At 39.6% G+C, this 27,881-nt stretch overlaps 1 protein-coding gene across 2 annotated transcripts in view; it reads right to left on the bottom strand.

Moving 5' to 3' along the window:
• Positions 1-27,881, bottom strand: part of akap12 (A-kinase anchoring protein 12) — a 62,095-nt gene that overhangs the window by 18,873 nt on the left and 15,341 nt on the right. Inside the window, exon 2 of one of the 2 annotated variants that reach the window (XM_002934453.4) lies at positions 5,823-5,955. In XM_002934453.4, coding sequence (XP_002934499.1) covers positions 5,823-5,955 — 133 coding nt within the window. Of the gene's footprint in view, positions 1-467; positions 809-5,822; positions 5,956-27,881 lie in introns of those variants that run through there. The other variant, XM_004914658.3, reaches the window with a different exon arrangement.

Genomic DNA, 27,881 nt, shown 5'->3' with positions numbered 1-27,881 from the left:
ATCTTACAAAGCTAGACACAAATGTGTTACAAACATCCGCTGACCAGCCCAAAATCCCCAAACCTTGGGGCAAAGTCAGGAAAAAGGGGTTACATTTCTGTCACCTCCAAAGTGATATTGGTTAATGTGCTTTCTCTGGCATGGATGTATAGGTGAGGGAGGTGGAAGCTGCATTCATAATTAGCAGGGTTACAGCTAATTTAACATGAATGGCAAGTAACTACTAAGAATGCCAAAGCCAGCAGCTGACAGACCTACTAAGATTAATATTAATATTTCATTTTTAAACACTAGAAATTCAGTACCACAAGACTGTAAATTACATTTAAACGTTCCATCCTGTTTTGCCCACATCCAACATTTCATGGTTCCTGGTGGATAATAATCCCCTAATATCTACAAACCCATGAGAAGAAAACACATATATGATACCACATATACAATGCAGATTACTTGTTAACTCTTACCGGTTAAGGTTATTGTGCCAAGCATGATTATCTGTTTCCTCTAGTGATATCTTGGTTTGTGCCTCGGTGCCCCCTATTTTCACAAGTAATGAAGCTCTCTTCAGGAATACACGTCTGGCCACAAGTAACTAGTTCCTCTGCTATAGAAGAGCAGGCAGCAGATGTCCTGTGTGGCTTGTGCGGAGATGGATAGCCAGCACAAGAATTACATAAGAATCCCAGCTACTTGGAAAGAGGAAAACAAGATATCCCAGTGTAGTCCCCTCTGCTTTCCTTCCTGGCCTCAGTGAAATGAAAGGGAAGAATTTCCTTACATCCCACTTTAACCACTTTTTCTGGCTGTGAGTTGACTGGAGTGGGATACACACCTCCTTCCTCCAGCCCCACCCTGCTCCATTGTCTGCCAGCCCCCAGACCCCATGGAGAGTATTTTAGATTGTTCAGACCAAAGGTGGCTTAGCAATGACTCACCCAGTCTTTGTAGCCAGTCCATTACTTAATTCCCAAAATGCAGAATTAGCATTTGCCAACTAAACACTAACTGCCTTAAGTCTGCATGCGTTACATATGAATAGACTCTTCCTCTCAGCATTGCACAGATGTAAATTGCAATTACCCTTTTCTATTTCCTTGTCACTTGCTTTCATTGAGGTAAAAATACAAATGAAAGGGATTTTTTTCCCTCCATGTCTTTGTAAATCATCATTTGTGGTGCTAAACAGAGAAACAACCCCACAGGCTTTGTTTGGGATAGCTTCAAGGGTTTACTGTATACATTGCAGGATGCAGAATGTGCCTCATATTGAGAAGAGAGAGAATAAAAAGAGAGAAAAGGGAGAACTTTTTTGTAAATAATAAACCAGGTTTGGCACTGAAATGTATGCCTCATAGTCATGTAGTTACTACACCATTTTCAGGGCTGTGTAGATTCTGCCCTAGGCATTGGCCCTCAGCCTCTCCCTTCCTATTGGTGGCTGCTACATGCACAGAACCACAGTGTAGCCTGCACATGTGCCAGTCTTGAACACAGAGATACCCCCCCTCCCCATTTGTCCCTCTCTAATCAAATCAATCACATAGAAAACAGTACTATAGGAGAATATTTTTCATGCTGTGTAAGAAGTGGAGTAAAACATCACCGGTGATATTACTCATAGGGAGTATTTATTATGCTGTGTAAAACTAATTCGCTGAAAAAACGGAGTAAAAAGCTGTGTAAAATAAATGGAAAAGATCGCCATCTGATTGCCGGATATTACGCCGGATATTACGCCGTTATTTTCCATAAGTTCTGGTGGAAGAAAAAACGCATAAGACCAATACGCCGATTTTTCGCCGTTTTTACGCCATTTTTACACGGCGAAGCCTGGCGATGTGTGGCGAATTTTCTCGCCGTTTTTTACACAGCATAATAAATATGCCCCATAGCAGCCAATTAGATGCTTTGCTTTGGTTTTCTAACTGTTGAAAACAAATTGCTAATTGGTTGCTCTGGGCAACATCACTGGTAATGCTTCACTCCACTTTTTACACAGCATAATAAATATACCACTATCTAGGACCATGTTGCCAGCTCAGTTGCCCAGTGTGTCCCTACCTGAAGTAACTACTTCTGGTTAGGCAGGAGGGGAGACAATTCCCAGCCTCCCCCCCCCCCCCCCCCCCCCACAAAGTTTGTAATCTCTACTTGGCAGGGAGCTCCTACATTCTGTGTCTTCTACTGTATATATATATTTTTATTTATTGCAATGTTTGTTCCTGATTTTACTTTTACTGTACTGTAACAGTGCAGTACATACATATTCACAGATAAATACATACTTGTGTCTGGCATGGTGACATGGTCAGGGAGGCACTTATCATAAAACATCCAAACACACAATAGAAGCTGTATAGCTGTATATAATGTAACAGGGTGGGGCCTGCTAACTACAACCATGGCAGACCATGGGGAATTGTCGCCTATGGTAAATCTGCGATACCACCAGGTGCAAATCACCTGGAAATACCTCCCCCTTACATTCAGATTGCCGCATGTAAAACACATTACTCCCAGCAATACAGATAGTTGAGGGGAAATGTGAAAGAAAGGTATTTTCCCGTCAGATCACTATGCATAATATGTTTTTTATGTGGTGATCAGAATATAGGTCAAGAGAAAGGGATTTCCAGGAGATCTGTTGCACACAGTCACACAAATTTATTGCAAGTGAAAAATCCTGGTTTGCCATCACCCCAAGTTATGATGGCCCTGCCTGCACCTCCCACAGCTACAATTACACACAGTCTCAGATAATACCTTCTGTGATGTACAATCATAAGAGCTTCTAGTGTTACACCCATAGTATGTGCTGAACAGCTAGTGCCTCCTGTTGTGCCATAGCACCTAGCCCATATCATTTACTAGCAACATAGGGGCATATTTAAAATTTGGCACATGTTGCCAGGCTTAGCCGTGTAAAAATTGGCATAAAATTTTTTTTTCTTCCACTGGAACTTACGTGAAATAACGGCCTAAAATCTGACGTTCAGACGGTGATCTTCTCTGTTTATTTTACACAACTTTTTGCGCCGTTTTTTATTTTGTCGAAATTCATTTTACACAGCATAATAAATATGCCCCTTAGTGTTCTAAATGTGACTGATCTACACAAATCAGTATGTAATACAAGCAAGGCTGGAACTAAGGGAGAAGTGCAATTCCAAAGTACAAACGTAAGGAGCTAGACAACTATTTTAGCAGAGGTACCTTCTGAAAGGATTCCTCAGATCTCAAACATAGGAACAGCCCTCAGTCTAACCCACACTGTAGTTCTGACAGCTGCTAGAAGTACCCATAGGCCAGTTGCAGGCCCGGGCGGGGTTTCAAAATAGACCCCAACATTTCAATTACACAGAGGCCCAAACGGCCCCCACCAGCCCACTAAAAAGTGACTGTCTGTGGCATCTTACAGCAGCCCCTCTGGCATTTGCCAGAATTCACAGATTGCCAGTCTGGGCCTATGCCATTGCTTTATGTAACTTACATGTTGGAACTGGCCAGCTGCTGGAAATGATAAAAGCCTTTAATGTCTCAAACTAATAATCTCTTGTTTGAGTGAGATGAAAATGTAAAGAATATGTGTTCCCACCAGGGTACAAGGAAAACTCCCGGTGGGCCCAGATGTCAGTGGGCCCTCCTGCTCTTGACCATTTAGCCTGTTTCATGGTCATTCCCTATTTCTGAATGAGAACAAAGAGGAGAAATAGATGGAAGAATAGATGCTAGCATGTAAATAAAAGAGATTAGGAGAATAAAGAGGTTGGGTGAGGAAAGGAGGAAAATTAGTTTGGAAAGTGGGCCTATGGGCTAAGGTTTTCTGGTGTCCGACACTGGTTCCCCCAGATTTAGCTGAAATATCTGCAGGTAACAAGTCAATGATCAACTTTGTGTCAACTTTCCTTTCTGGCCCTTTTACTCTCTTTATGAGCATGATGGTGGTTTGTAACCTAGAAATATTTAATCATCATAGAATAATTGACTGCTGTATAGTGACAAAATTTACCACGCATAGTTCTACAAAACTCAGCAGGGGGCTTGCAGGGGAGACAAAAACACTCATTTATTAACCAGCCTTAAAGCCTTTCCATCCCCACAATGACATTTATTGGGTTCACAAGGCTGAGTGACAACATAATTGTGCCCAGAACAAAGTCTTAGCAGTGTTTTCAGAGTTAATTCACCTGACAATTGGTGGAACAATTAGTCACAGTAACAGGACTGACACCCATCAATTTTGCATCAACCTTTTTGCTCAATCAGTAAAATGTGTGCCAAAGTGGTTTACTAAATAGGCACTGAGCAAATAAACAAGAGAGGATGGGAACTACAGTATAGTAGCATTGATGCTTGAAGAGTAAAGCTGGCCATACACGCATCGATAATGTCGTACGTTAGTTAGTATTACTGGTTGTATATATATAGTTTATGTATGCGAGTGTATAGATTGGTAGGTGTGGGTTGTGTGCTGGGTTTACTCGGATGGGTTGAACTTGATGGACAATGGTCTTTTTTCAACCCTATGTAACTATGTAACTATGTACGAAACCTCGTTTTTTTTGAGTCGACCGATATCGCAGGAGGGTACTGATATCGGTCGACTTGCCGATCGGGCCGGTTTAAAGATTTTGATCACGCGCCATAGAAGGCGTCTGAGCAAAATCTGTCTTCGGGGCTGAATAGGCAGAAGGAGGTAGAAATCCTATCTATCCTATCTATCTCCTTATCTGCCGTTTCAGCCCTGAACGGTTAGTGGCGAGTTGTACAATCTTTCGTGCGACCACGTGTGGCCACCATAACTGTGTGCTTTAGGGCAGTGTCATTCACAGTGTTTTCTCCACTGGGGTAAATCAGCTCCCATCCACCCTGTCTTGTGTATGCAATGGGCAAACTAGAGACCTTTCTCACATACCCTAGCTCTCAAAAATTGAAAAGGTGCCTCCACAATAAAGATTTTTAAGGGCTTGCCCTGCTTGTAGCTCTGAGTGCCAGTGCTTTTCTACTACTTGTGTACGCAATACCACAGGATCAGACTATCAGCATGTATACTGTATATAACACTGCCCTTAGGCTCTACAAAATGTAGTGTATTCCTCACTCATGTTTTTCTCTGAAAGAAACCTAAAAGTAGATACAACATTAATGCAGTACTATTTACAGATATATGTAACCCTCATGTTGGCAGTGATTCTTGTATTGGGTGAGGCCCAGATATTAAAGCCATCAGCAGGCAAGGCTTTTGATGTCAAAGTTTCAGTTAACATGTGCTTACACAGTGAAAATAGCTTCTTGCAGCCCCAGGTGCACGCTGTACCCACTGCCCGGGCAGATAAATTCAAAAATGAAGAAAACAGCAGCACTCCGGTTGTTTTGAAAAATGTGAATCTTTACTTAAGTGCCAAAGGCAACGTTTCGGGCTTCACTCCAGCCCTTTATCAAGTTTGTCATCAGAGGAAATTAAACCCAGTGGCATAACAACAGCGTGCCATGCACAGCAGCCCCTACCTTGCCCTCCACCCGCCTACCCACTTGCCACTCACGTCAAGGTAGGTAAGAGAGCAGCTAGGGAGGGGGGTTACTAGAAACTATAGAGGAAGCCGACCCCACATCCGGCCTCCCCATGACCGCAGGGTCTGCTTCCTCCAAAGTTATGCCACTACCACTAAAGTTATGCCACTGCTACAACCCCAGTGAGCTGTAATCTTAAGGCAGTAGAGCAGGCAAAGCATGCAGCGGATATCCCTACTAAACCTGGAAAAAAACAGAAATACGGGCACACAGAAATGTTCTGAAGTTTTTTGCAAATTCATGCTTACCATTTTGAACACCATTTTCTTCAATAATGCCATTTATATTCTCAGCCAGTATCCCAGCTACTATCTCTTCTTCTTCTCCTCCTCCTTCCGTAGTGCCATTGATGATGGCAATCTGACCATTCTTATGAAGAAGCTGGAAGCACAAAAGATTTCTGTTGATTGCTTGCAGGTAGATAATGTGTGATATAGAATATTGCATCTGTATTATGAACAACACTGCCGAGGGCTTGCCATAAAGTGCAACAGGCTTTAAAAATATTGCTGAATGTAGTACTGACCCAACACCATTATGTTTGCTTTAATTCTCTATAGGTAATTTACAGCCATTCAATAATCAAACTTTACATTACCATGTGTCTTATTTCAACATGCCCAGTACACTTAAGAGTTTCTGCACACACAGTGACAGCAGAAAAATCTGAACTTTTAGGATAGAGCATTTTCGGTTAGTTCTTTACATATTTTGTAAAACAATATTGTTTTATAATAAAAAGTGCCCTTTTCTGTTGACAGTATCCTTTAGTCAAATAATTTTGTAAAAAAAATGACTGTACCCATGTAACCCTATGTAACCCAAATGTACAAAATCCAGCTTTTCTAAGTTGAGGTCACATATTTTCCCTAGATCTGCACTGAAGATGTGTCGATAATTCGATCAGATATGACAATAATTTAATCAGATGTGCCCAGGTGACATTCCTTATCCAAACACATAAGGTGAAAGGGCTCATTAAAAGCTGAATAGGAGACATTAGGCTCAAATTGCTCTTTCCACCTGCAATACACATCTGTGCACTGTTAGCTATACAAGCAGTAATGTGATCTCTATGTGAATCATTCTAACTGAAACCAACGGCCTCCTTTCTATTGCTGTGAGTGACAAAGGCAACAAAATAAAAGACTTAATAAGTATAGAGAGCTTTGGGGCATAATGAAACTCTTCTCGGAAAGGGCAATTTTTTTTAATAGAAATCGTGATATGTTTTCTGGCATTATATCCATATCTTGCTAGTGTTAAGTAACGACTGAATAGATCTGCTGAACCTGAACATTGGCCTATTTTATATCCTATTTTATATAGTCCTGTGTTCCATACTTTGATTCTTTCTTTATTTTAACATTGTAAAAGCCCATTATTATTTTGCTCAGTTATTGATATTAAGGCAAAGGTTTTTCCAACTGAGTCTCTTAATCTTTCCTATGAGAACCGGTCGATGATTTTTTTAAGAGAATGTTTTCCCCTAGAACATTAAAATAAGGCTTTAAGGTGGGAGACTCAAAACACCCAAGGAAGCTAATCATGGTGGAACACCTAGGGATTATAGTCACTTGTTCAAGTAGATTACAGTGCAACTTGAGCAAAGTATCCCAGATTCAAATTCAGAATCAGAGCAGTATGTGGCACTTGGGGCATTATGATCAATGCTACATTGTAGGTTGCAAGCACAGTGGCTGCTTGTGCATTTCCCTGCAGTGAGTTGCATGTAAAACCACTTCATTACAGGTGCTTGCGCCAAAATGCACTCTTAGCACTTTCCTATATATTTGCGCTCAGCGTCGCACAATCCTTCATGCCTTCTGTTCTAAATCAGGTGCTGCTGTGCCAATTATTGCAAGGGAACCCTGGAGCTACCACCACCTCCAGACCAGGCGGAAGCACCATTGGCTGTGCCAATAGGCACAGTGCACTTGTGGAAAAAGAATAGGGTGCATATGTCACTTGTGCACCAAACACTGGAAATGATGCCAGACAGACTTCAAAATATTTGGTGCAAATTTTGATTTGCAAAGAAGCATACACATAGTTGTGTCCATTATGGTGGATTGCAGTAGGCACAGCAGAATTGTGTCAACAGAATTGCCTGTTTGCATCCATAATAACACCAAATACTGGAGAAAATCAGTGTCTTGTGGGAAAAAAACATGGTGATCGCACTCCAGTTGAATTTTGCTCACGACTTAGGGGCCCATTTACTAACTGTCAATTTTTTTTTCTCGACTTGCAGGGAAAAAATGCTGCAACCATTTTGAGATTTACTATTTTGTGTATGAACGGCTAAAAATCCGAATCCGACAATTCGCCAGGTTAAACTTGCGGAGTTCATGTAGAAGTCAATGGCAGATGTCCCTTCTCTTTTCTTGAAGATGCTTCTTTTGTCACAAAACTTTAGAAAAATTTGAGAACTTTGGTAAATGCGAAATTTTCTAGAATATATTGCCATTTCTCAAAAATACTGTGAAATTTAAACGGCCATTCATTTCTATGAATCCTCTTTATTTTGCCCAAACAGGAAGTGCTCCAGCTGCCATTTTATGAGCATTGGCACTCATTCTTGTAAAACAATAATGTGTTTAAGTTGCACTTAAATCTGTGTGAAATAGAAAACAATGATATGATTAACTTCCCCTTGAAAGTGTGTAAAACAGAAATGATAATATATTCTCAAAGATTCCATAAAACTTTCACCAAAATTCTCTTGTTTTTCGAGAAAACTTTTCCCAAACATTTCGGATAAAAATAAAACAAAATTCATAACTTTCATATGATCAACTTACAAATTATTGTGACTATTAATAAATACATCATTGGTCAAATTTTTTTAATTAAAAATACTCTCAAGAGTTTATGCGAGTTTACAAAAACAAAAAGAACAGATTTTTGTAAATCTGCCCCTTTAGTATCTCTGACTGATAATTGTGGGTAATAGGCTATGAAACAATAAAATTCCTGATAATATAGTGCAATCTATTATTTCTATGTCAATAGGACATTGTGGATAGACCTGTAAAAGCAAACCTTAAATGAGTTGCAGAGGCCACTTTCTAACAATAATACTATATGCCTGTGGGTTATTGAATGCCAAGTGTCAAAACAAACCAAAATGGGCAGATCAAATAAGACTGGCTTAACAATCAATCAAATACATGAACCATAATACAAAAGCTCTGGGATTACAATACAGAAATAAGATTGTTTACATAATATAATAAAACAAAATCAAAATCAAATTGACCCTTGCAGGGCAACACTGTATGCATTTAAATTAAACTGCAATCAGCTCAGCCCTGCTGGCTGGATTTTCTAGACATGTCCCTGAATGTTCAAGTGATCTGGTCACCCAAAGTTATCTCCAACAAGTACACAAAAAAAGAACAATGACATAAATGCCTTTTTGTCTCTGCTTTCCTTTCCACTTCTAAGTCTCTTGGTAACATCAGATCACATAACTGCTAAGAACATCTTGCGGATTATGTTATTGTGCAGTAACTTTTTTTCATTTTAAAGACAGAAGCAATTTCAGTGCTGTCCCCTGCATCACACGCTATATCACCTGTTGGCCTACAAATTCCAGCCTTAAAGTATGATTGCCTTGCCACTGGCATCACAGCCATCCTAGTACATCATGACTATATTTCCAGCATTCCACTGACCTGCTGAAAGGAGCTGGAGGGAAAAAATGTCTGTGCATGATATCCCACACAGAGGATCCTATTTAATAAGCCAGGAAGGCATCTACCAGTACTGCAGATGATGAAGTGAGCTTCATACAACTGTGGGTATTTTGTCCTCAAAGAATCCCATTCTTCTGATGCTATCATTCAAAGAACTGTTTTTATCTTCCCCAGTGTCATTCCATTCATTCCTGGTCAGAGACACAACTGCAGTGAAGCTTAACATAGTCATAATTCTTCTCCCTCTCTGCTCAGCGCCTTCACTCATATATCATTTACCCATAACAAACAGAGGCATTAAGTAAAGAGCAATCTGATTAACAGCAACAGCAGATTTAGACATATAGCTAAGTGTGCAGAGATTTTCATATGCTTACATATTTATCATATATATACCAAATGCTGAAAATGCTATTAGTTGTGTTTATTTATTATCTCAATCATTCTGATTAAATTTAATATAAATAATGAAACCACACCCTAATGTTTAGTAAAATTATACTTTCTTATTTTGGGAGATTGCTTGTATGTTTGTTCTGAGTCCAGAACTCACACACTATTACCCCTCAAGCCCTATCATTCATTCCACAAACCAAGGTAAGGCTGAAAGAAAAACTGAGAACAGGTACTGTAAAAACATCAGAAGAGTTGAGTAATGATAATGTCTCTATAAATTCTGCATAGCTAATAAAACATATTTACCCCTGCTCCATGATTTATTTAGAAGAGTTGTGGATTAACCCCTTACATAGCAGTGCACAACTCCCATATTCTTTCACATATCACAGAAATGTAGAATATACATTGCCTGTCACTGTATTTATGATCCTTGGTTTTAATCCACAACTCTTTTAAATAAATCATGGAGGGGTAAATATGTTTTATTAGCTATGCAGAATTTATAGAGTCACTATCCTTACTCAACATTTCTGATGTCCTTACAGTACCTATACTCAATTTTTCTTTCAACCTCACTGGTTCAGTATAAGATGGTTATGCAATAAAAAAATGCAAAGTTTGCAAAAGGTATAATCGCAATGAGCCGATGATGAGCAACTACATCCAACTTGTGTTCTGTAGATGCTGACACAATTCTACAAAATCCCGTTTTTCAAAGGAGCAAATATTTACAGTTAATTTTAAATTTGCCATAAGGCTAGCCATCTTCTTTCTTTCCCAAGTGCCCCAGCCATGTAACTTGTGTTCTGATAAACTTCAGTCACACTGTTGCGCTGCAAGTTGGAGTGACATCACCCCCTCCCTTCCCCCCAGCAGCCGATTAGCAGAACAATGAGAAGGTAACAAAGATAGCAGCTCCCTGGCACTTGCATCACTAAAATGCTCCCACACCCCATCTAGTTGTAGTTATAATTATAGCACTCAATAGTAAAACACCTGAGTCCAGCCATGATCCCCGCAGTTACATTGAGTAGGAGAAACAGTAGGTTATCTGAAAGCAGTTCTAATGTGTAGCACTGGCTCCTTCTGAAAGCTCAGGATCAGGCACAATGATCTGCTATGGCTGCCTACACACCAATATTACAGCTAAATGAGATCTACATTTATAATATTTTATATTGTCAGCCCTAACTGTGAGTATGAGGGTTGGGGATAAAACCTTTAGACCGCTAAGCAGTAAGGTTACAGATTTTTATAAAGTATTATGGGATCGTCATGATAATGTTTTTCCTTTATATTTTAACATTTCCAGACTGTTAAGCATGTGTCTGTGTGCTTCTGAGCAGTGCAAGGTGTGATCTAGTTAGTGAATCTGAGGCTTGCCTTCATTTCAAGGGAATATCCTATGTCGGATGTGTCCAGTTGTTTAAACAGCAGATGTCAGTCACAGCTGTTATTTGCTGAACACTTACTGCAAGAGATACACTAATCGTAGGCCTTATACCTCAAATATTTACAGACCACATAGCACCTGATGGTGATTTGTACATGGAAGGGAATGCACTATGTGTCCTTGCTAGAATGATGGGCAAATCTATGGTTCATACTACAGGACAAAAACTACCAGGAAGGATATGTGATCTGATAATCTGAACACACTAAATAAATGTTTCTTTAGCAATAATTTGCCAGCCCTTACTATTTGCTATAAGCAACTAATAATATAGCAGCTTTTGTAACTGGATGGAACAGCGATATCTCTATGCACATCGTTTGCAGACCTCCACTAGTTATGTAATATCTAAAAAAAAATGAAAGGCTTTCAGCTTCACTACAATGCTTTTAAATTAAAAACATGAAATTATTAAATGGAGTGCGGTTTCTGTTTCCAAACACATTGTACAACAAAAACTTATGAAGCATTAGTTTACAGTGCCAGTCTATAAAAAGAGAAACACATATTCAATCCATGTCCTTCATGCCCTATTTAGTTAATTTAGATACATACTGCTGACTGCACTGGTTTTCTGTATACACCTGGCCCAGTGTTTTTTTTTCTAGAAAGAGCACAAACCCTGGGGGCAAAACATAGTGATTCGATCCACAGGGGTGCGGGTAATATTAGTATAAACAAATACTGTTTGTTTTTTAACTTTATTCAACTTTCCAAGGATTACATCATACATTGTTTGTAATAATGTGCGTAAAGTCACAACTATAGTTGTACAAAGTAAAACACAGAATAATGAAATGAAACAAGAACAAAACTCTGTAGTGACAATGTTTCTTACATCGTACCAATACTGTTTTAATAGCAATTACACTTACAAATAACTATAAGGGCTCTGGTACACGGGGAGATTAGTCGCCCGCGGCAAAACTCCCTGCTCGCGGGCGACTAATCTCCCCGAGTTGCCTTCCCCCTGCCATCCCGCCGGCGACTTACATGTTAGATTAATGTATATTATTAAAATTACTTATGTCTATGATGGTGTATCTATACAGTATCTAGTAAGTCTAAAGCAACAGATGGATATGGAAAACCATTCAATACTCATCCGAGGGGCTCCTTAATTTCAGTGTAAAGTTGCTTAAAATTATATTTTATTTAATCATGTATCATGCGGGGGACCCTTTTAAAGGGGTGAGGTTCAAACCTCACTAGGTTGGGAGCAGAATTAGCAAATCTTTAGCATCCATGTTTAGGCAAACAATTGCTGAAAAACACTATGATTGCTCTGGTTTGTTGAAAAATGGGATTTTAAAATAAAAGCAAGCATTTTCCACAAGCATGTTTTTGACAAAATGTAAAAAACTTACCACTTAAAAACCAAATTAGCTTTTATTTTTGTTAAAAATGCTGTACCTTTTTGTCAAAGAGACTTGATACCATTCAAGTGCTTTGCTTCATATAGGTTCTGAAGTGTGGCTGCTGCTGGCCTGCAAGCTTAGTTGTTCTCAGCAGCTGGTGTACTGGCCATACTGACAGTACTGAAAATGGAAGGAAATATTATGCTGGTGCTAATTAAATAATAAACATGCACTTTGTGCCTTGATGTGCCAATTGTGGTGCTAAACTCAAAGGGACAGACAAGTCAATCATGGCTTGATTTGACCATTCACGCTCAGGGCCAAACCAGGTGAATCCAGTCCATGGCCCCAGGGCCATACATGGAGACCTGTTGGATGAGGACCCAATGTGCCAATGAACTCCTTGTCCAACTAGATTTTCAAACTTGCTAATGATATCTGCCCAATTCTCAACTCATTCTGTATGGACTGCATCAGCAGTTCTCATCAGCCTGTGTATGCCCACTTAAAGGGTCATTTTAGCTCCACCAACTTACACCACTGCATAGATATACAACTGAAAAATACACAGCTTTATTAGCAGGTCCGTCCTCTCCTTGCTTTCCTAACATGTATTTTACAATTAATTACATTCCTTTTATTTTGAGTAACCATGGATGCCACTGAAAAAAATCTTATATATACTTACAAATCTTTTCAAAAATGTTGTAAAATAAAAATAATAATAATTAGTATATCATCCCATAGATGGTAACATCAACACGATGCTTGTTGTTTTTTCGCTAAATCTATACCATGATAACATTTTGCACATGCTTGGAAGATTTCTGCCATAGGAGAGAATAAAATTCAACTGAGCAAATGGGGAAAATGTTTTGATAAATGAGCAAAATCATAACGAAAATCTCAGAACAGCAGGAAAAGGTTAGTAAATGTATTAACGTTCAAACTGCCAGGAGAATACCCGGAATTCCAATTAAAACTTGAATAAATCTCCCCTAGAGGGGCGCGGCTGCCATAAGGCAGGTTGAGAAAAAGCCGCCCCAGGTAACATAAAGAGCCAAAATTCTGATTTTAAAGCCAGAATTTTGAATCATTTAGTGCAGAGAGCCACTCTGACACACAAAAAATTCAGCAGGGTGGGACATGGGTGGGCAGCATTGACCCCTGCTCCCCTATTACTGTATTTGCAGCTGTAACTGTACTCCGAAGGCAATTATTCCCCGCTAAAATTCTTAATAAAGGTTATAACATTAAAAAATCTGCACCACAAGCAGGAGGTGCCGGTGCCATTGGTATCCAATCTATGCTGGGTTGCTGACAGACTCACTTCTGAGCAAACATAAACTATGGAGAACAGTGCTTGTCAGTGCTGTTTTTTCTCTCCAGTCGTGGATTCCTTGCTATAGATATATAAATATTCTCATATTTTGTGTTGGCTCCTTTCCCTTCCCATGTGTTATTTTAGTATTGTATTAAACAATGGTGCTTTCTGTAGCTGTTTAAAGGGCTTCAGGGATGTGCTTCTATCTATAATCCAGATCCAGTGTATATACTACTTTGCACTCTCCTTACTACATGCACTTTTTCTGTAATTAACATCAACACGTTTCATTCCAAGTAGCTACATGGATATGCTATTATTTTGCTTTATCTGATGATGATCGCCTTCACCTAGTCTCGACTTGCTTTAGTTGGATGTTGCTGAGATCACTATGTTGGGTTTGGTACAAGTCAAAAAGGCATCAGAGAAGAATGTAAAGAAAGATGAGTAAACATTCTCTGGGGTCAGAAAGCTCCGGGTTAGTTATATTTATGCTACAAAACCGCATGTTTTACTATTCATCTGAAAAACAAATAACCACTTGTAAAGCACAGCTATTTCCAGTATCTCTGCCAAGCGCAGCTAGCTAAATATACAGTGGCTTTATCCACACAGCAAAAAGATGGGCTAGTATGCTTTGAAATAGGGAAAGTAGAAAACATGATACATACAATTAAACAAAGATATCTTCAGGGGGTTTTACTATGACCCTGGAGACATCCTTTGGTGTATACACTACGGGGGCCATTTACCAACCATCACTTTTTTTTCCAATTTGGATTAGTGCAAAAAAGCAGTGACTTTTCACAGATTTACTATGTATCCAAATCCAACAATTCGCCAGCTTAAACATGCTGAGATCATGTAGAAGTCAATGGCAGATGTCCCTTCCCTGGTGGATCCTTCTTTTGCTTCAAAACCTTAGAGGTTTCTGATTTTTGACGCTGTATTTTTGTGCAACAATTCGTAAAAATGTCACCGTTTTCATGTCAAGTCGAAAAATGTGGAATTTTTGCAACTTTTCCCACATGCTCCTGTGGGGCAGATTTATCAAAAAGTTTAGAGCTTAATACATAAAAATTCACACATTCTGTTCATTCTTATGGGATTTTAAGAAGCATATTTATCAGTGGGAGAAAGTTAGAGTTCACCATTTGATAAATACACTTTTAAAAATCCCATAGGAATGAATAGAATGAGTTTTTATGTATTACGCTTTAAACTCTCATTTTGATAAATCTTCCCCTAAGCAAGGTATGCATGCACAAAGTGTGTGTATTGTTTTGTGCACCATCTGCCCTGGCAATGGATATGCAGCTGAACTAACAGACAGCAAATCACAAGGGACAGTGCTCCTAAAATGGAACAGTCTCTGAATATCAAATGAAGAGAGAAATAGTGCAACATCGACTTTCTCTAAATATTATGGTAAATCCACCAATAGGAGATAACTGGCTAGGCAGTGAGTTATTAAGGGTTGCACAATAATAAAGTACTAGCTGAACCTGCCAATTTTTTTTTTTGTTTTACAGGAATACAACACTCCCACTCCCCGCCCAGCTCAGGTTCCACCCCTGGCCAATTCATCTTTAACAGCAAGCCCTTTTACAATAGATGTTTTATAAACATAGATGCTGTTTAAACTTCCAGTAAAAATAATCATCCATATCAATGTTTCCTGAGAGACTATTGTGTGGCACCAAAAACTGCACATCCTGAGTTGATAGCAAGGTAACCAATTGCAATAAGACAGCTAAAAAATCATTGGGACATAACCTGCCAAATGTCCACTAGGGATAGCTGCAGAGCTGTAAACCTAGATGGGATTGGTACATCACACATGCTTCTGGAAGTGATGTCACGTGCATGCACAGAATCACTACTGAAGCCGGAAAATTCTATGACGTCACCAAATGCTTACTGCGCGTGTGCACCCTGAATTCCCCAAGGGACTTTGGGAGAATTCGTAAAACTCAGGACAATGCTGCTGGGGGACAGGAGACCAGGGGAGAGCCGCCAAAATCAGGGGGAGTGACAGCTTCTAGATCTCTAGATCAATTAGAGCAGTGGTTGTCAAACTTTTTCAGAAGGTCCAATCCAAGGCCAGGGCCACCCTTGAAGGGCCAATCTTAGTTCAGAGAGATCACCAAGTGAGCGGATCTTGTCCTGATATCCCCACCTATGCATACCTCCCAATTGTCCCGATTTACGCAGGACAGTCCCAATTTTGTCTCTCTGTCCCGCAGTCCCAGATAGCCCCCGATTTGTCCCGCTTTTAAAATTCTCTGCTCCCGTGATGTCACACGCGTCTTTCGTTAGCACTGCAGCTTCTGCGCCGCTCAGTTCAGTTCTAACATTTTATGGATTCACTGTGCAGAAGCTGCGGTGCTAACGAAAGACACGTGTGATGTCACGGGGAGGAGAAGAAGAGCCGGGGGCGCAGCCGGAGGAAGCAGGCGGGCGGTAGTACGAGCAGGGGGAGCCGCAGAATGCAGGGGGACGCGGTGGAGGACACTGGAGGAAGGTAAGGGGCAGCTGGAGGACGCTGGGAGGCAGCTGGAGGAAGGTAAGGGGCAGCCGGAGGACGTTTCGGGGGAGCTGGAGGATGTTGGGTGGATGCTGTGGGGAGCTGGAGGATGTTGGGTGGATGCTGAGGGGTCTAGAGGATGTTGGGAGGATGCTGGGGGGAGCTGGAGGATGTTGGGAGGATGCTGGGGGGAGCTGGAGGATGTTGGAGAGGATGCTGCAGTGGGGAGCGGCCCATAGTATGGGGATACTGGGGCTGGCTAGCAATGTTTTAGGGGGTCCCTGCTCTGGCACCGATGCAAAACATAACACCTGGCTACCAATGTTTTAGGGGGGCCCTAACGACCAATGTTTTAGGGTGCCCTGGCTAGCTATGTCTGTCATGAGTCATGATATACAGGTGCCACAGTGCATAATGAAATCCTTAGGTCCACAATATGTCATAAAATGATTGGGGCTACTGTGTCTGTCTTCTGGTGCACTTTTGTGTATTTTATACTTTTCATGTGTGGTTTTGTAAAATGGGCCTGTTGGGGGTGTGGCCACAAAGTGGGCATGGCCTAAAAAAATTTTTGTCCCTCTTTCTACGTTTCAAATGTTGGGAGGTATGCCTATGGGTGGGTGATATCAGGATATGCATCAACGAGCCAATGTGGTCCCCGATCTGTGATCAAACCTGCCTGATCGAGATCTGCACGATTTCAGGCCAGATATCAGCCGGGCAGGCCCGTTGTTAGTGCCCATACACGGGCCGATAAGCTGCTGAATCGGTCTAAGGGATTAATATTGGCAGCTAGAATTGGCCTGTGTATGGGGACCTTTAGAAGAGTCATAACTTGCAAACATGGAGCTGGCATAGTGCTGGATGTGCAAATAAAATTAATTCTACATGAATCACTCTACCACAGAAATATTTCTAAAATTTTCGCTGTTGCACATCCCTAAATGACCTTATACTTTTACCTTTATTATATCTCAAAAGTGAGTATTTAATATGTTTCAGAATAATGGAGTGTGTGTACATTAGGCCCTAAAGGGGTGGTTCACCTTTAAATTAACTTTTAGTATGATATAGACAGTGATATTTTGAGACAAGTTGCAATTGGTCTCCGTTTTTTAATTTTTGTGGCTTTTCAGTTATTTAGCTTTTTGGTTGGCAGCTTTCCAGTTTGGTATTTCAGCTGCTCTCTACTTGCTATGGTCTTATTTACCCTAGCAACTAGGCAGTGATTTTAATGAGAAACTGGAATCTAAATAGTTGAAGGACTGAATAGAAATATATGTTTTTAAAAATTAACAATAACATTGTAGCCTCAGAGAGGCTATAAGCTGGAAGAAGCCAGAAATGGAAGGCAAATAATTAAAAAAAACTAGAAAAAATAAATAGCGAAGACCAAGTGCAAAGTTCCAAGGCATAGGGGTAGGCAGAAGAGGCACCTCCATAAGGTACAGCACTGGTGGGGGGGGCTAGGCTCAGACTCTAGCTCTTCTGCCTACACCTAGGGGCAGATTTATCAAAATACGAGTTTGAATACCGAATGGGAAAAATTCGGATTGGAAACAAAAAATTTCTGAAGATCGCAAATATCACGAAAATGCTTACGAAAAAATCGTATTAGTCACGATACTATCGTATTGGCAATCCGAAAGTCAAAATTTTTCGTACCAAACGATTGTAAACAGCGGCAAAACCGATTTTTTCGTGCTAAAAATACGAAAAAGTTGTGCAAGCGTAGAAAAAGTCGCGGAAAATACGATTGGACTAATCGAACGAACGCTCGGAGCGTTCGTGAATAAGAAAATGTGCCCCCTAGTCTGCACTTTCTAAGCCACATCAGCGCTTCTTACTGCACGCTCCCCCCTGCAATGTCATCGTATATACTCGTTCGTGTATGCACACGTGGGGGGGCAGGTGGCCAGCCAGGTTGCCTAGGGTGTCTGGCCAGCCCCTGGGACATTCTGTAACATACTAATATTAAATTCAAGGTGAACTACCCCTTTAACAGTACATGTTGCAAATTGGTTCAATCTGTTTTTCAGTCACATAAAATCAGACCAAGTGTAAATAGTACATTTGCTGCTACAGACCTTCTTGTAACATAGGAATATATACTGTATATCTGTACATGACCAGTCTTGTAATTATTTGCATAGAAAAAGCCGCTTAATATATGTAAAAATCTCCTATTCAGAAGTAAATATAGCATGTAACAGAATTTTGGCAAGCTGAGCAGTTATTATTCCTGTGTGACAATAACATATTTCAGAGGAATGTAGCAAGCTTGCAAAGTGCCAGTCCCTACTGAGGCCCACCACTCACTGAACTCTCATCTGGTCCAGGAAGTCTGTTCTCAAGAGGATCTATCCTAGCAGAACGCCCCCACACCTCCCAGTAGATTAGTGGGGCACTCTACCTCTGCTGCTACCACTGTTTACTTAACATGCCTAACAGCTGCTTTCAATAGATCAGACTCTGCAGAACGTTGCATTGGGTTCTCTGTATTTCAATACAATAAACATACCCTTTCAGGTTTTATGAAATTTTATAGTCCTTTCATCTCTGTTTATTCCAAGTGATAAATATGATCCATAGTACAAATATTTCTTTTGTATCTATGGAGCAAATATCATTATAAATGATAATTTAAACTGCTGGAAAGATTTGATAAAGCAATCTGGCCTGACTTCATTCATTTTACTGGCATGTAAAGCAACTGTTGGAAATGAGGTTCGGTGGATGGATTCTCTATGTGATGCTTTTAGTTGATTTTTTAAGTAAGTGGGACAGGTCAGAACTGAAGATTAACTGATGTGTGCTGCACTTTGCACCTCATATCTGGCCAAAGACTGCAGCTGTGAATTTCGCAAGGTAGCACTGTCATTTCTGGCTACAATAGTGCAAATGGTTAGTGTAGGGCTCCTTTGCCTGCATAACCCGCATCCGAAGGGCAAGGAACTGCAGTGACAGGCTCAAATTTGAGGGCAGGCCATAAAGGCCCAGGGTAGCAAAGATCTGGGGGGCAGCATGCCATCTGCTGGCTGCATCTGAATTGGGCAACAATTGGTAAAACTGCAGTGGCGGTAGCGGGGAGGTACGAGTGGGGGGTTGTGATTGGCCTAGGGGTGCAGCAGTATTCCGTTAGCATTAGAAGCTATAACTGGCAGGTTGAGGAGGGACAGTCAGGCTTGTGCAGCAGTAGGCCATTAGCATTAGGCTAATGCCAGACGAGGTGTAGGGCGGATATTTTTGGCAAGCGGAAAAGCGCTTGCTGAAAATTCTGCCCTACGCCTCCTACATGTGCCTGCACCCGAATGAATAGAATACGCCCGGGCGCAGGCACATGTAGCCGAGATACGCATGAAAATGTGAGATAATGCAAAGTCTTGCGTTTTCATGCGTATATCGGCTACATGTGCCTGCACCCGAGAGTATCTCATTCATTCGGGTGCAGGCACATGTAGGAGGCGTAGGGTGGAATTTTTAGCAAGCGCTTTTCCGCTTGCCAAAAATATCCACCCTACGCCTCGTCTGGCATTAGCCTTAGAAGCTATAACTGGCAGGTTGAGGGGGGGCAGTCAGGCTGGCAAAACTGTCAGGTTTAGGAACTGCAAGTAACAATTATTTACAAAAGCAGCCCTATCAGGGAAAAATGAGAAACATCAACTATAGGTAACTTTTTCCGTACATTAATATCGTGAAGAGTAGTTTTTTAGTGTCAGTATCACTTTAAATCTACGCTGTAAGAGGCAGTGACAGCGGAGCAGTGTGTAAAATGTAATCTTGGATCTTTGGTGGCACAGATCTATTTTAACTCTGCACTAATGTAGAGAAAACACGCTTACCAGAGAATTTGTAGGGGGAATGGAAAAAAACAAAAATTTTAAAATCTGGAAAAACATAGTCATCGTGTATATACATATCAGTATATCAGTGTTTCTTAATATTTTTTTTGCAGGGGATCCAAATTTAGTTTGAAAACTCTGCTTCATGACCCATAAATTGTTTAGAACCAGTTATACATCACATTTTAATTGGTATTTTGTATTGTGATGGCATTGCTAGGAGATTAGGCGCGTGCGTTAATGAAGATTTGTCACTGGCGACTAATCTCCCCGTGTGTCATTGCCCTAAGGAAAAGACGAGCAACTTTTTGCTGGAACTAGCTTTTTAAAAATTGCAGCAACTAATCTCTCCGTGGGGCAGTAGCCTAATATATCATAATTTTATAAATATATGATAATAAGGCAGAATGTTTCTATAATCTTTCTTATTCTCTCTATCCTTTCTTTCCTTAGTTATGGTTTTAATATATATACTTTACTGTTTTCCCCTCTCTCACCCTTTTCCATTGAGTATATACACCACTATCTTTGTTTAACTTGGTTAATCCAGACAGCACACTACCACTATTCATCAGCAAACTACCCGGCAAAGTGGTTCCCAAAAACCTCAATCTAGCGAGGGGAACTAAATCACCCCTCAAAGACGGGAAACCCCTACTCCGAAATACTGGTTACGATTACTATGCACTGTTATTTTATTATTAGGATTGAAATTAGCAAAGATTGTGCACTCTTTTACTTACCTGCATTGTTAAATAAGAATGTAATACAAGTGTGCTGTCGTGGACTGTTATGCTGTAAACCACAATAAAAATTACAATTTAAAAAAAACAAAACATGTGATAATAAGAAGATAGCTAAAGCTTCCAATACAAAATGGGCAAACTTTTTGTCATGTCTGCCTTGTCTGCAATGTCATGTTGGTATTTAGCAATGAATGAGTCCATCAGACAGCAGAAGGATCAAGTGTAGGAGGAGTAGGTCACACAAACAAAACACAAACAATCATTCAACACAGAAATCTAAACATGGCTTAGTCCAACTGAACTTTGAGTCAAAATTTATAGTAAAAAGAAACAGTGGGAAAAAAAAGTGCTCTGCATTAACCTTATAATGATTAGCTGTGGCACAGAAAGGAATTTTTGTAAAGTTTTCTGCCATTATTAGAAGCTTAGTTTACTGTTTCTTAATGTTATTGCATCTCAGTGCTATATAAAGTATATTGAATACAAAGTGACACATGGCACTCTTAATACATATGCTAAAGGCAGGCTTGTCCAATCCACCTGCTTAGATTGTAAGCTCTATGGGACAGGGACATCATTCCTACTGTGTCTTTTAGCACATGGCACTTAACCTCTGTATGTTTATACTTCTTTATTACTAAGCTAGTTACTTATATACTATTTATTATTAAGCTCCCTGGGTGTACATTTCCTCTCTGCAAAATTGCACAGCACTGTGTATTTATGTAGCACTTTATAAATAAAGTTATATATACATGCATGTGCTGCAAAGTGAGATGAAACACTGCCCCAGGTGGCAGATTCTGATGACAACAAATCACCACCCAAATAGATGAAGAAAAAAAAGGTGCGTCCAGTATTAGGTGAACTGCAAAATCCTTTAATGGACAAATATATGCTAAGGGGCTGATTCATTTAGCTAATATATCAGCCCCTAAATGTAGAGTTTCACCCAGTAACAAGTTTGCTATTAAATCGTAGCTGCCCCATGTAACAGACTGATCACAAAAATTAGTCCAGCCTGATGATTCTCCTTATTAGTGAAACTTGGGTGTCAACCGTATGATATGTTTGTTATTTATCTTTAATATTTGTGACTTTTTGACCGCTATCCACACTTTAATTACCAATATCTGGTTGTTGAATGTATTCATGGGTAAGTCCTTAAATGGAATTTACATGCAATACCAAGGATCACATTTTTTAATTTAAGAGCTGAATTTCTGTTTTGTGTTTTTGTCTTGGGGAGCTGCTGTGAACACTAAAAAACAGTCTGTCCACCATTATTAGCTAGGGTAGGTTGGCATCAGCATCACAGCTACAGACTGGTTTTACTCTTTTGGTTATATTATTATTATTATTATTATTAACATTTATTTATAAAGCGCCAACATATTCCGCAGCGCTGTACAATAAGTGGGTTTCATACATTGGACATACAGAGTAACATATAAAGCAATCAATAACCGATACAAGAGGTGAAGAGGGCCCTGCCCAAAAGAGCTTACAATCTACAAGGAGAAAGTGTTGAGACACAAGGTGTGGGTTATATATGATCTTTAGTAAGCATATGGGAAACTGACTGAGTGATTTTGCAGAGCAGAGCATTTATAATTAGGCAAGCACAATGACCCAAACACCAAGAATTCTGAGAAGACATTTAGATAATGTAAACGAGGAATTCTGAGAAAGAAGTCACATTTTGCTTTAAAGTCTTATATCTTTATGGGTTGCAAAAGCAGGATCAGATCCCAGCCACAGACTGGCTTTGCTCTTGTTGGATGTTTAAAGCTGAACATGAAATCTTTTCCCAAAACCCTGCTGCTCTGCATATAGGAATGATCAGTGTTTCTCTTCGCCTCATTATAAATGAAATGCCTTAACATATGCAGATGAGAAAGTCTGCACCAACATGATGACCCCCCAAACAAAGAAAACCATACCTGTCCCTGGGAACTGCTTAATATCTATCCTGGATCTGCTTTAAAACACATTTGGTAAGTATTATCTTATAATAAATTTAAAAAAAACAAAACATTTTTCCCAGAATTACTGCTGTTTTGTACACAAAGGGGCAGATTTATCAGAATGTGAGTTTAGAAGTTAAAAGAATACTGTCATGGGAAAACATGTATTGAAAATGCATTGAAATCTGTTAATTTTTTTATATTTAATTTTAAAATTTCACACGGGGCTAGCCCACTGATAAACTTCAGTCACACTTTACTGCTGAGCTGCACGTTGAGTGATATCAATCCCTTCCCAGCAGCCAATCAGCAGAACAATGGGAAGGCAGCAAGATAGCAGCTCCCAGTAGATATTAGTATAGCACTCAGTAGTAAAAAAGCCAAGTCTGGATCATGACTCCTCCAGTTACATGGGAGTAGGAGAAACAATAGGTTACCTGAAAGCAGTTCTAATGTGTAGCACTGGCTCCTTCTGAAAGCTCACACTCAATGCACCGATATGGCTGCCTACACACCAATATTACAACTAAAAAAATATATTTGTTGGTTCAAGAATAATATTTTAAATGGTATTTAAACAGTGTAATTTAGAAATAAAAAGTACACCATAAAAAATCATGACAGAATCCCTTTAATACATAAAAACTCCCCCACCTTCTATTCATTGCTATGGGGAGTAGAACTCTAACTTTCACCCACTGATAAATACGCTTCTAAAAATCCCATAGCAATGAATAGAAGGTGGGGGAGTTTTTATGTATTAAACTCTAAACTCACATTTTGATAAATCTGCCCCTAAGGAGGCAGAGCTTTAGTCATTCGTTGGTCTCTCCATATTACAAATGTGCTATTAGCTTCTGATATGCTGAAACCTTAAGCTCTAACAGCAGTAAAGGTCTATAGCTGATATATAAGCAACTTCTATTCTATATGTGTATATGTATATATTCTTTATATTGCCCTGAAAAGTGCGTGAAAAACATTTCTAATTCTGCACTCCTTCCTCCTTGAGAAAGCACTTTATGTTGAACAAAGCTTTCTGGGCACCGATTCAAGAGCTATGTCACCATAATTCTTTGATTAAGTAAGATCAGCTCATTCCCGGATGCTTCGTTTTCTAAGCATTTTAACCCTAAACTACTTTAAATTTTTATTTTGTCCCTTTTCTCCATTTCTGTGCCATTATACATGCACCAGGGAGTTCTGTACTGAACATAAACTAAAGAGCGGAGCTAAGTATGGTCCATTTCAGCCCTGGGGACTTGTGCTCTGCACCTGCCTCAGCCTGTGCAAGATGATCCTGCAGATCTGCACAAAACACCTTCATTATCCACAAGTAATCATCAAGCAGCAGTATACAAATAGGCCTGTAAAATATTTACAGCCAGGCCTGGACTGGCAATCTGTGGATTCTGGCAAATGCCAGAAGGGCTGCTCTAAGATGCCATATCAGTCACTATTTAGTGAGTTGGTGGGGGCTGTTTTAGCCTGTATCTTGACATGCCAGGGTCTGTTTGCAGCCAGTAGAATTTAGCAAAGGAGAAAACACTTGACTCTTAGTTGAAAAAAAGCAGCATGATTAGCAAGAGATAGCAAAACTTGCACTGGGCATAGAAATTAAAGGACACTCCAGGTATGGGATCTGTTATCCAGGAATCCAGTATCCATTCCAAATTACAAAAACCCCATCTTCTTATAGACTCCATTTTTTATCATTTTGATTTTTAAAAATACTTTCTTTATTCTTTCTACTACAGGTATGGGACCTGTTATGCAGAATGCTCGGGACCTGGGGTTTTCCGGATAAGGGATCTTTCCGTAATTTGGATCTCCATAGCTTAAGTCTGCTAAAAATCATTTAAATATTGAATAAACCCCATAGGATTGTTTTGCCTCCAATAATGATTAATTATATCTTAGTTGGGATCAAGTACAAGGTACTGTTTTATTATTACAGAGAAAAGGAAAATAATTTAAAAAAATTAGAATTATTTTCTTATAATGGAATCTATGGGAGATGGCCTTTCAGTAATTCAGAACTTTCTGGATAATGGGTTTCCGGATAAAGGATCCCATACTTGTAATAAAACAGGACCTTGTGTATGATCACAACTAAGATATAATTATTCCTTATTAGAAGCAAAAAATTCAGTTGGGTATATTTAATGTTTAAATGATTCTTAGTTGACTTTAGTTATGGAGATCCAAATTATGGAAAGATTCCTTAATCAGAAAACCCTAGGTCCTGAGCATTCTGGATAACAGATCCTAAACCTGTACTACGTAAAAGAGAATAAGGAGTAGTTCTTATGACAAAGAGCAATATGTTTGGGCTAAGATGGAAATTAAAAATTAAAATGCCAAAAGTCTGATGGACAGCAGAATAACATTATAACAAATTATACTTTTATATTTCTTAATATACAAAATGTGTTTCATGGTCATGACAGCTATGTGCTTCCAGGGTGGCAACTATTTCAGCAATAAATGTGTTAAATATATCTTTGATTGAAATTTTTGAGGGTAAACATTCCATCCTCTGGTTTATTGCTGCCGGACTATCTCATCCCTCCTTTTAGGGCAATGCTCTAACCGAGCAATACATAACAATTAGCACTCCGATGTGAAAAATTGCTGAGGACGGGGCTACATTCCAGCAGTGGGTGACAAAGTTATTTTAACAAGTAAGGTATAATGTAAAATAGACGATCTGCAGCAACATACCAGAAAAATCTGCTGCTGCTCCCAGTTCTTGGAATTTTATCCAATCCAGCATGCAAAACACACTGATATACCGGATGCTGCAGGGTGGAATTCATTAAGCCATATTTTTGACATAGAAAAGAAAGGCATGTCTGTAGTTAAGCAGTGTTTAGTTTATATTCACTGTGCTTTATGAAACTTGCATTAAATATTTCAAGATCTTCTCAGATGAAATGTGACGGTTTTGAGAAAATAGTGGGCGATACAAGAAATTCTTGGTATGGGTTGTAATTATAGAGGTGCAAAGGTTGCAAATATTACCAATCCCTTAGATTCAGGGCCTCCCTAGTAGGGTCCACTGCTTGCAATATGGCTCATCTTCCTAGGCTTTGACAATGTATTGATAAATTGTGGCTGGCAATATCTATATCAATATATAATAATATCAATATCAACACGTGACAAATTTCCCTGTGGGCAGTAGCCCATAGCAACCAAACAGTGTTTTTTTAGCCAGCTACAGGAACCATAAATGCAACAATTTAATTGGTTGCCAATGGTTGCACAACAATGTGCATTTGCACCTTCAACATATGTACTGTGGCAACAGTGTGGGAGCTTTCACAATTAGAGCAGTGGTTCTCAGGAAAAGTTGCGTGTAACTAATGTGACCAGTTGCCATGGTTTGCTGGCTATAGTGATTTTTCAGTGGTTGAAATATAGAGCTAGCAACAAATGTTTGAGTGTTTTGGGTTGGCTTCCTCAGGTACAGTTATGACATTTTCAGATTGTTCTGAAATCTGTGGTTTCAGAGTATAATAATGTATGGCCACCTGAAGTCTGAAGATGTGAAATGTTAGTGAGATAGTGGCACAAAGCTGTCTTTGTTTTTCCCCCATTTTTTTCCTAAATGAAATGCTCGCCTGGGGGAAACTTAGTGATACCATTTACTGTCACCCACAACATACAGTATTGTCACCCCTCGCCCCCCATAATTGTGGCTTTCCTTGCTATTTAAAAGGTAAAGTGAACCACAATACTAAAAGAAATAGTAACCCACAGCATTATTTAGAACAGTGCCTCAGGGGATTAAAAGGCACAGTGATCTCCATAATTAAACAACTTTGAATGGCCCAGCAACTCCCAGCATTGAAAGTTATGGTGACCCACTGGGTTTTTTGCATTTAATTATTTGTTCAGCATCTCCAATTTGTAATAATGTTGGTATATAGAGTTTATGTATGTGAGTGTATAAATAGGTCAGTATAGGTTTGTGTGTGCTGGGTTCGCTTGGAAGGGTTTAACTTGATGAACTTTGGTCTTTTTTAACCCAACTTAACTATGTAACTATGTAACAATCTCCCAAGTTTGGCTGCTAGGGTTCCAATTATCCTAGCAGCCAACATTTAGCAGCATATTAGTATTTGTTTGCCTGCGTTAGTTACCCCAAGAATCAGAAAGATTAAGTTGCATTATGAAAAGGCAAAATAGGAAAAACAATATTTTAAAACACAAAAAATAAAGCCCAACTGCAAGTTTGGTAAAATTGCATCCTCTAAGAGTTGCATCTGCAAATAAAATCTTATGATTTGGCTTATTGCTAGATTCCCCTAATTCTGACCATGCTCTTGTCTCAGATGTCTCATTTTACTACTCCACTATTTTACTACTGCTCTACAGTTTCTACGTAAGTGCGGTCAGATTGAGTGATCACACACACACACATATATATATATTCAGATTCAGTGGCTTGCAGTAACCCCTGATTGCACAACAATTGGACAAGCTTGCTCTCCCACCTCTGTTGCATCATACAGCTTGTAGAAACCTGCCCAATTGCGCTGTCAGAATTCACATTCCAACTTCAATGCAAGTCAGGGGATATGATTTCTAGGGGGCCCTTCAAGTTCTTCCATCTGATCATATATGCAAGCAGTTAGCTGCAACTAACTACACAACCCTAAAGACATTCCTTTGTTTCCTTCAAATTCTGATAACAGGGAGTTCAAAAAGGACCCAGAAAACCTGTAATATTGTGCTCCCATTTATCAAGTGGCACTGTTTCTACCAGAACTTGAATCCTCCCACATTCTTTTATTTATCCCCCAACTAAATAAAGAGATAGGAATGGACTTTTCTATTTGCACAAAAGCACTCCGAACAAAAACGAAAAAGAATCCTCTCTAAAGAAGACTTAAATCAACTAGAATCTTGGTTTGTTTCGACGGTGAGAGCGAGACAAGCAGACAATAGTATCACATAGCACTTCCAGTAACTCAAACCTCTT

The sequence above is a fragment of the Xenopus tropicalis genome, chromosome 5, assembly GCF_000004195.4.
Source record: "Xenopus tropicalis strain Nigerian chromosome 5, UCB_Xtro_10.0, whole genome shotgun sequence".
NCBI classification, from domain to species: domain Eukaryota; kingdom Metazoa; phylum Chordata; class Amphibia; order Anura; family Pipidae; genus Xenopus; species Xenopus tropicalis.
This window is presented reverse-complemented; position numbering and strand designations above follow the sequence as displayed.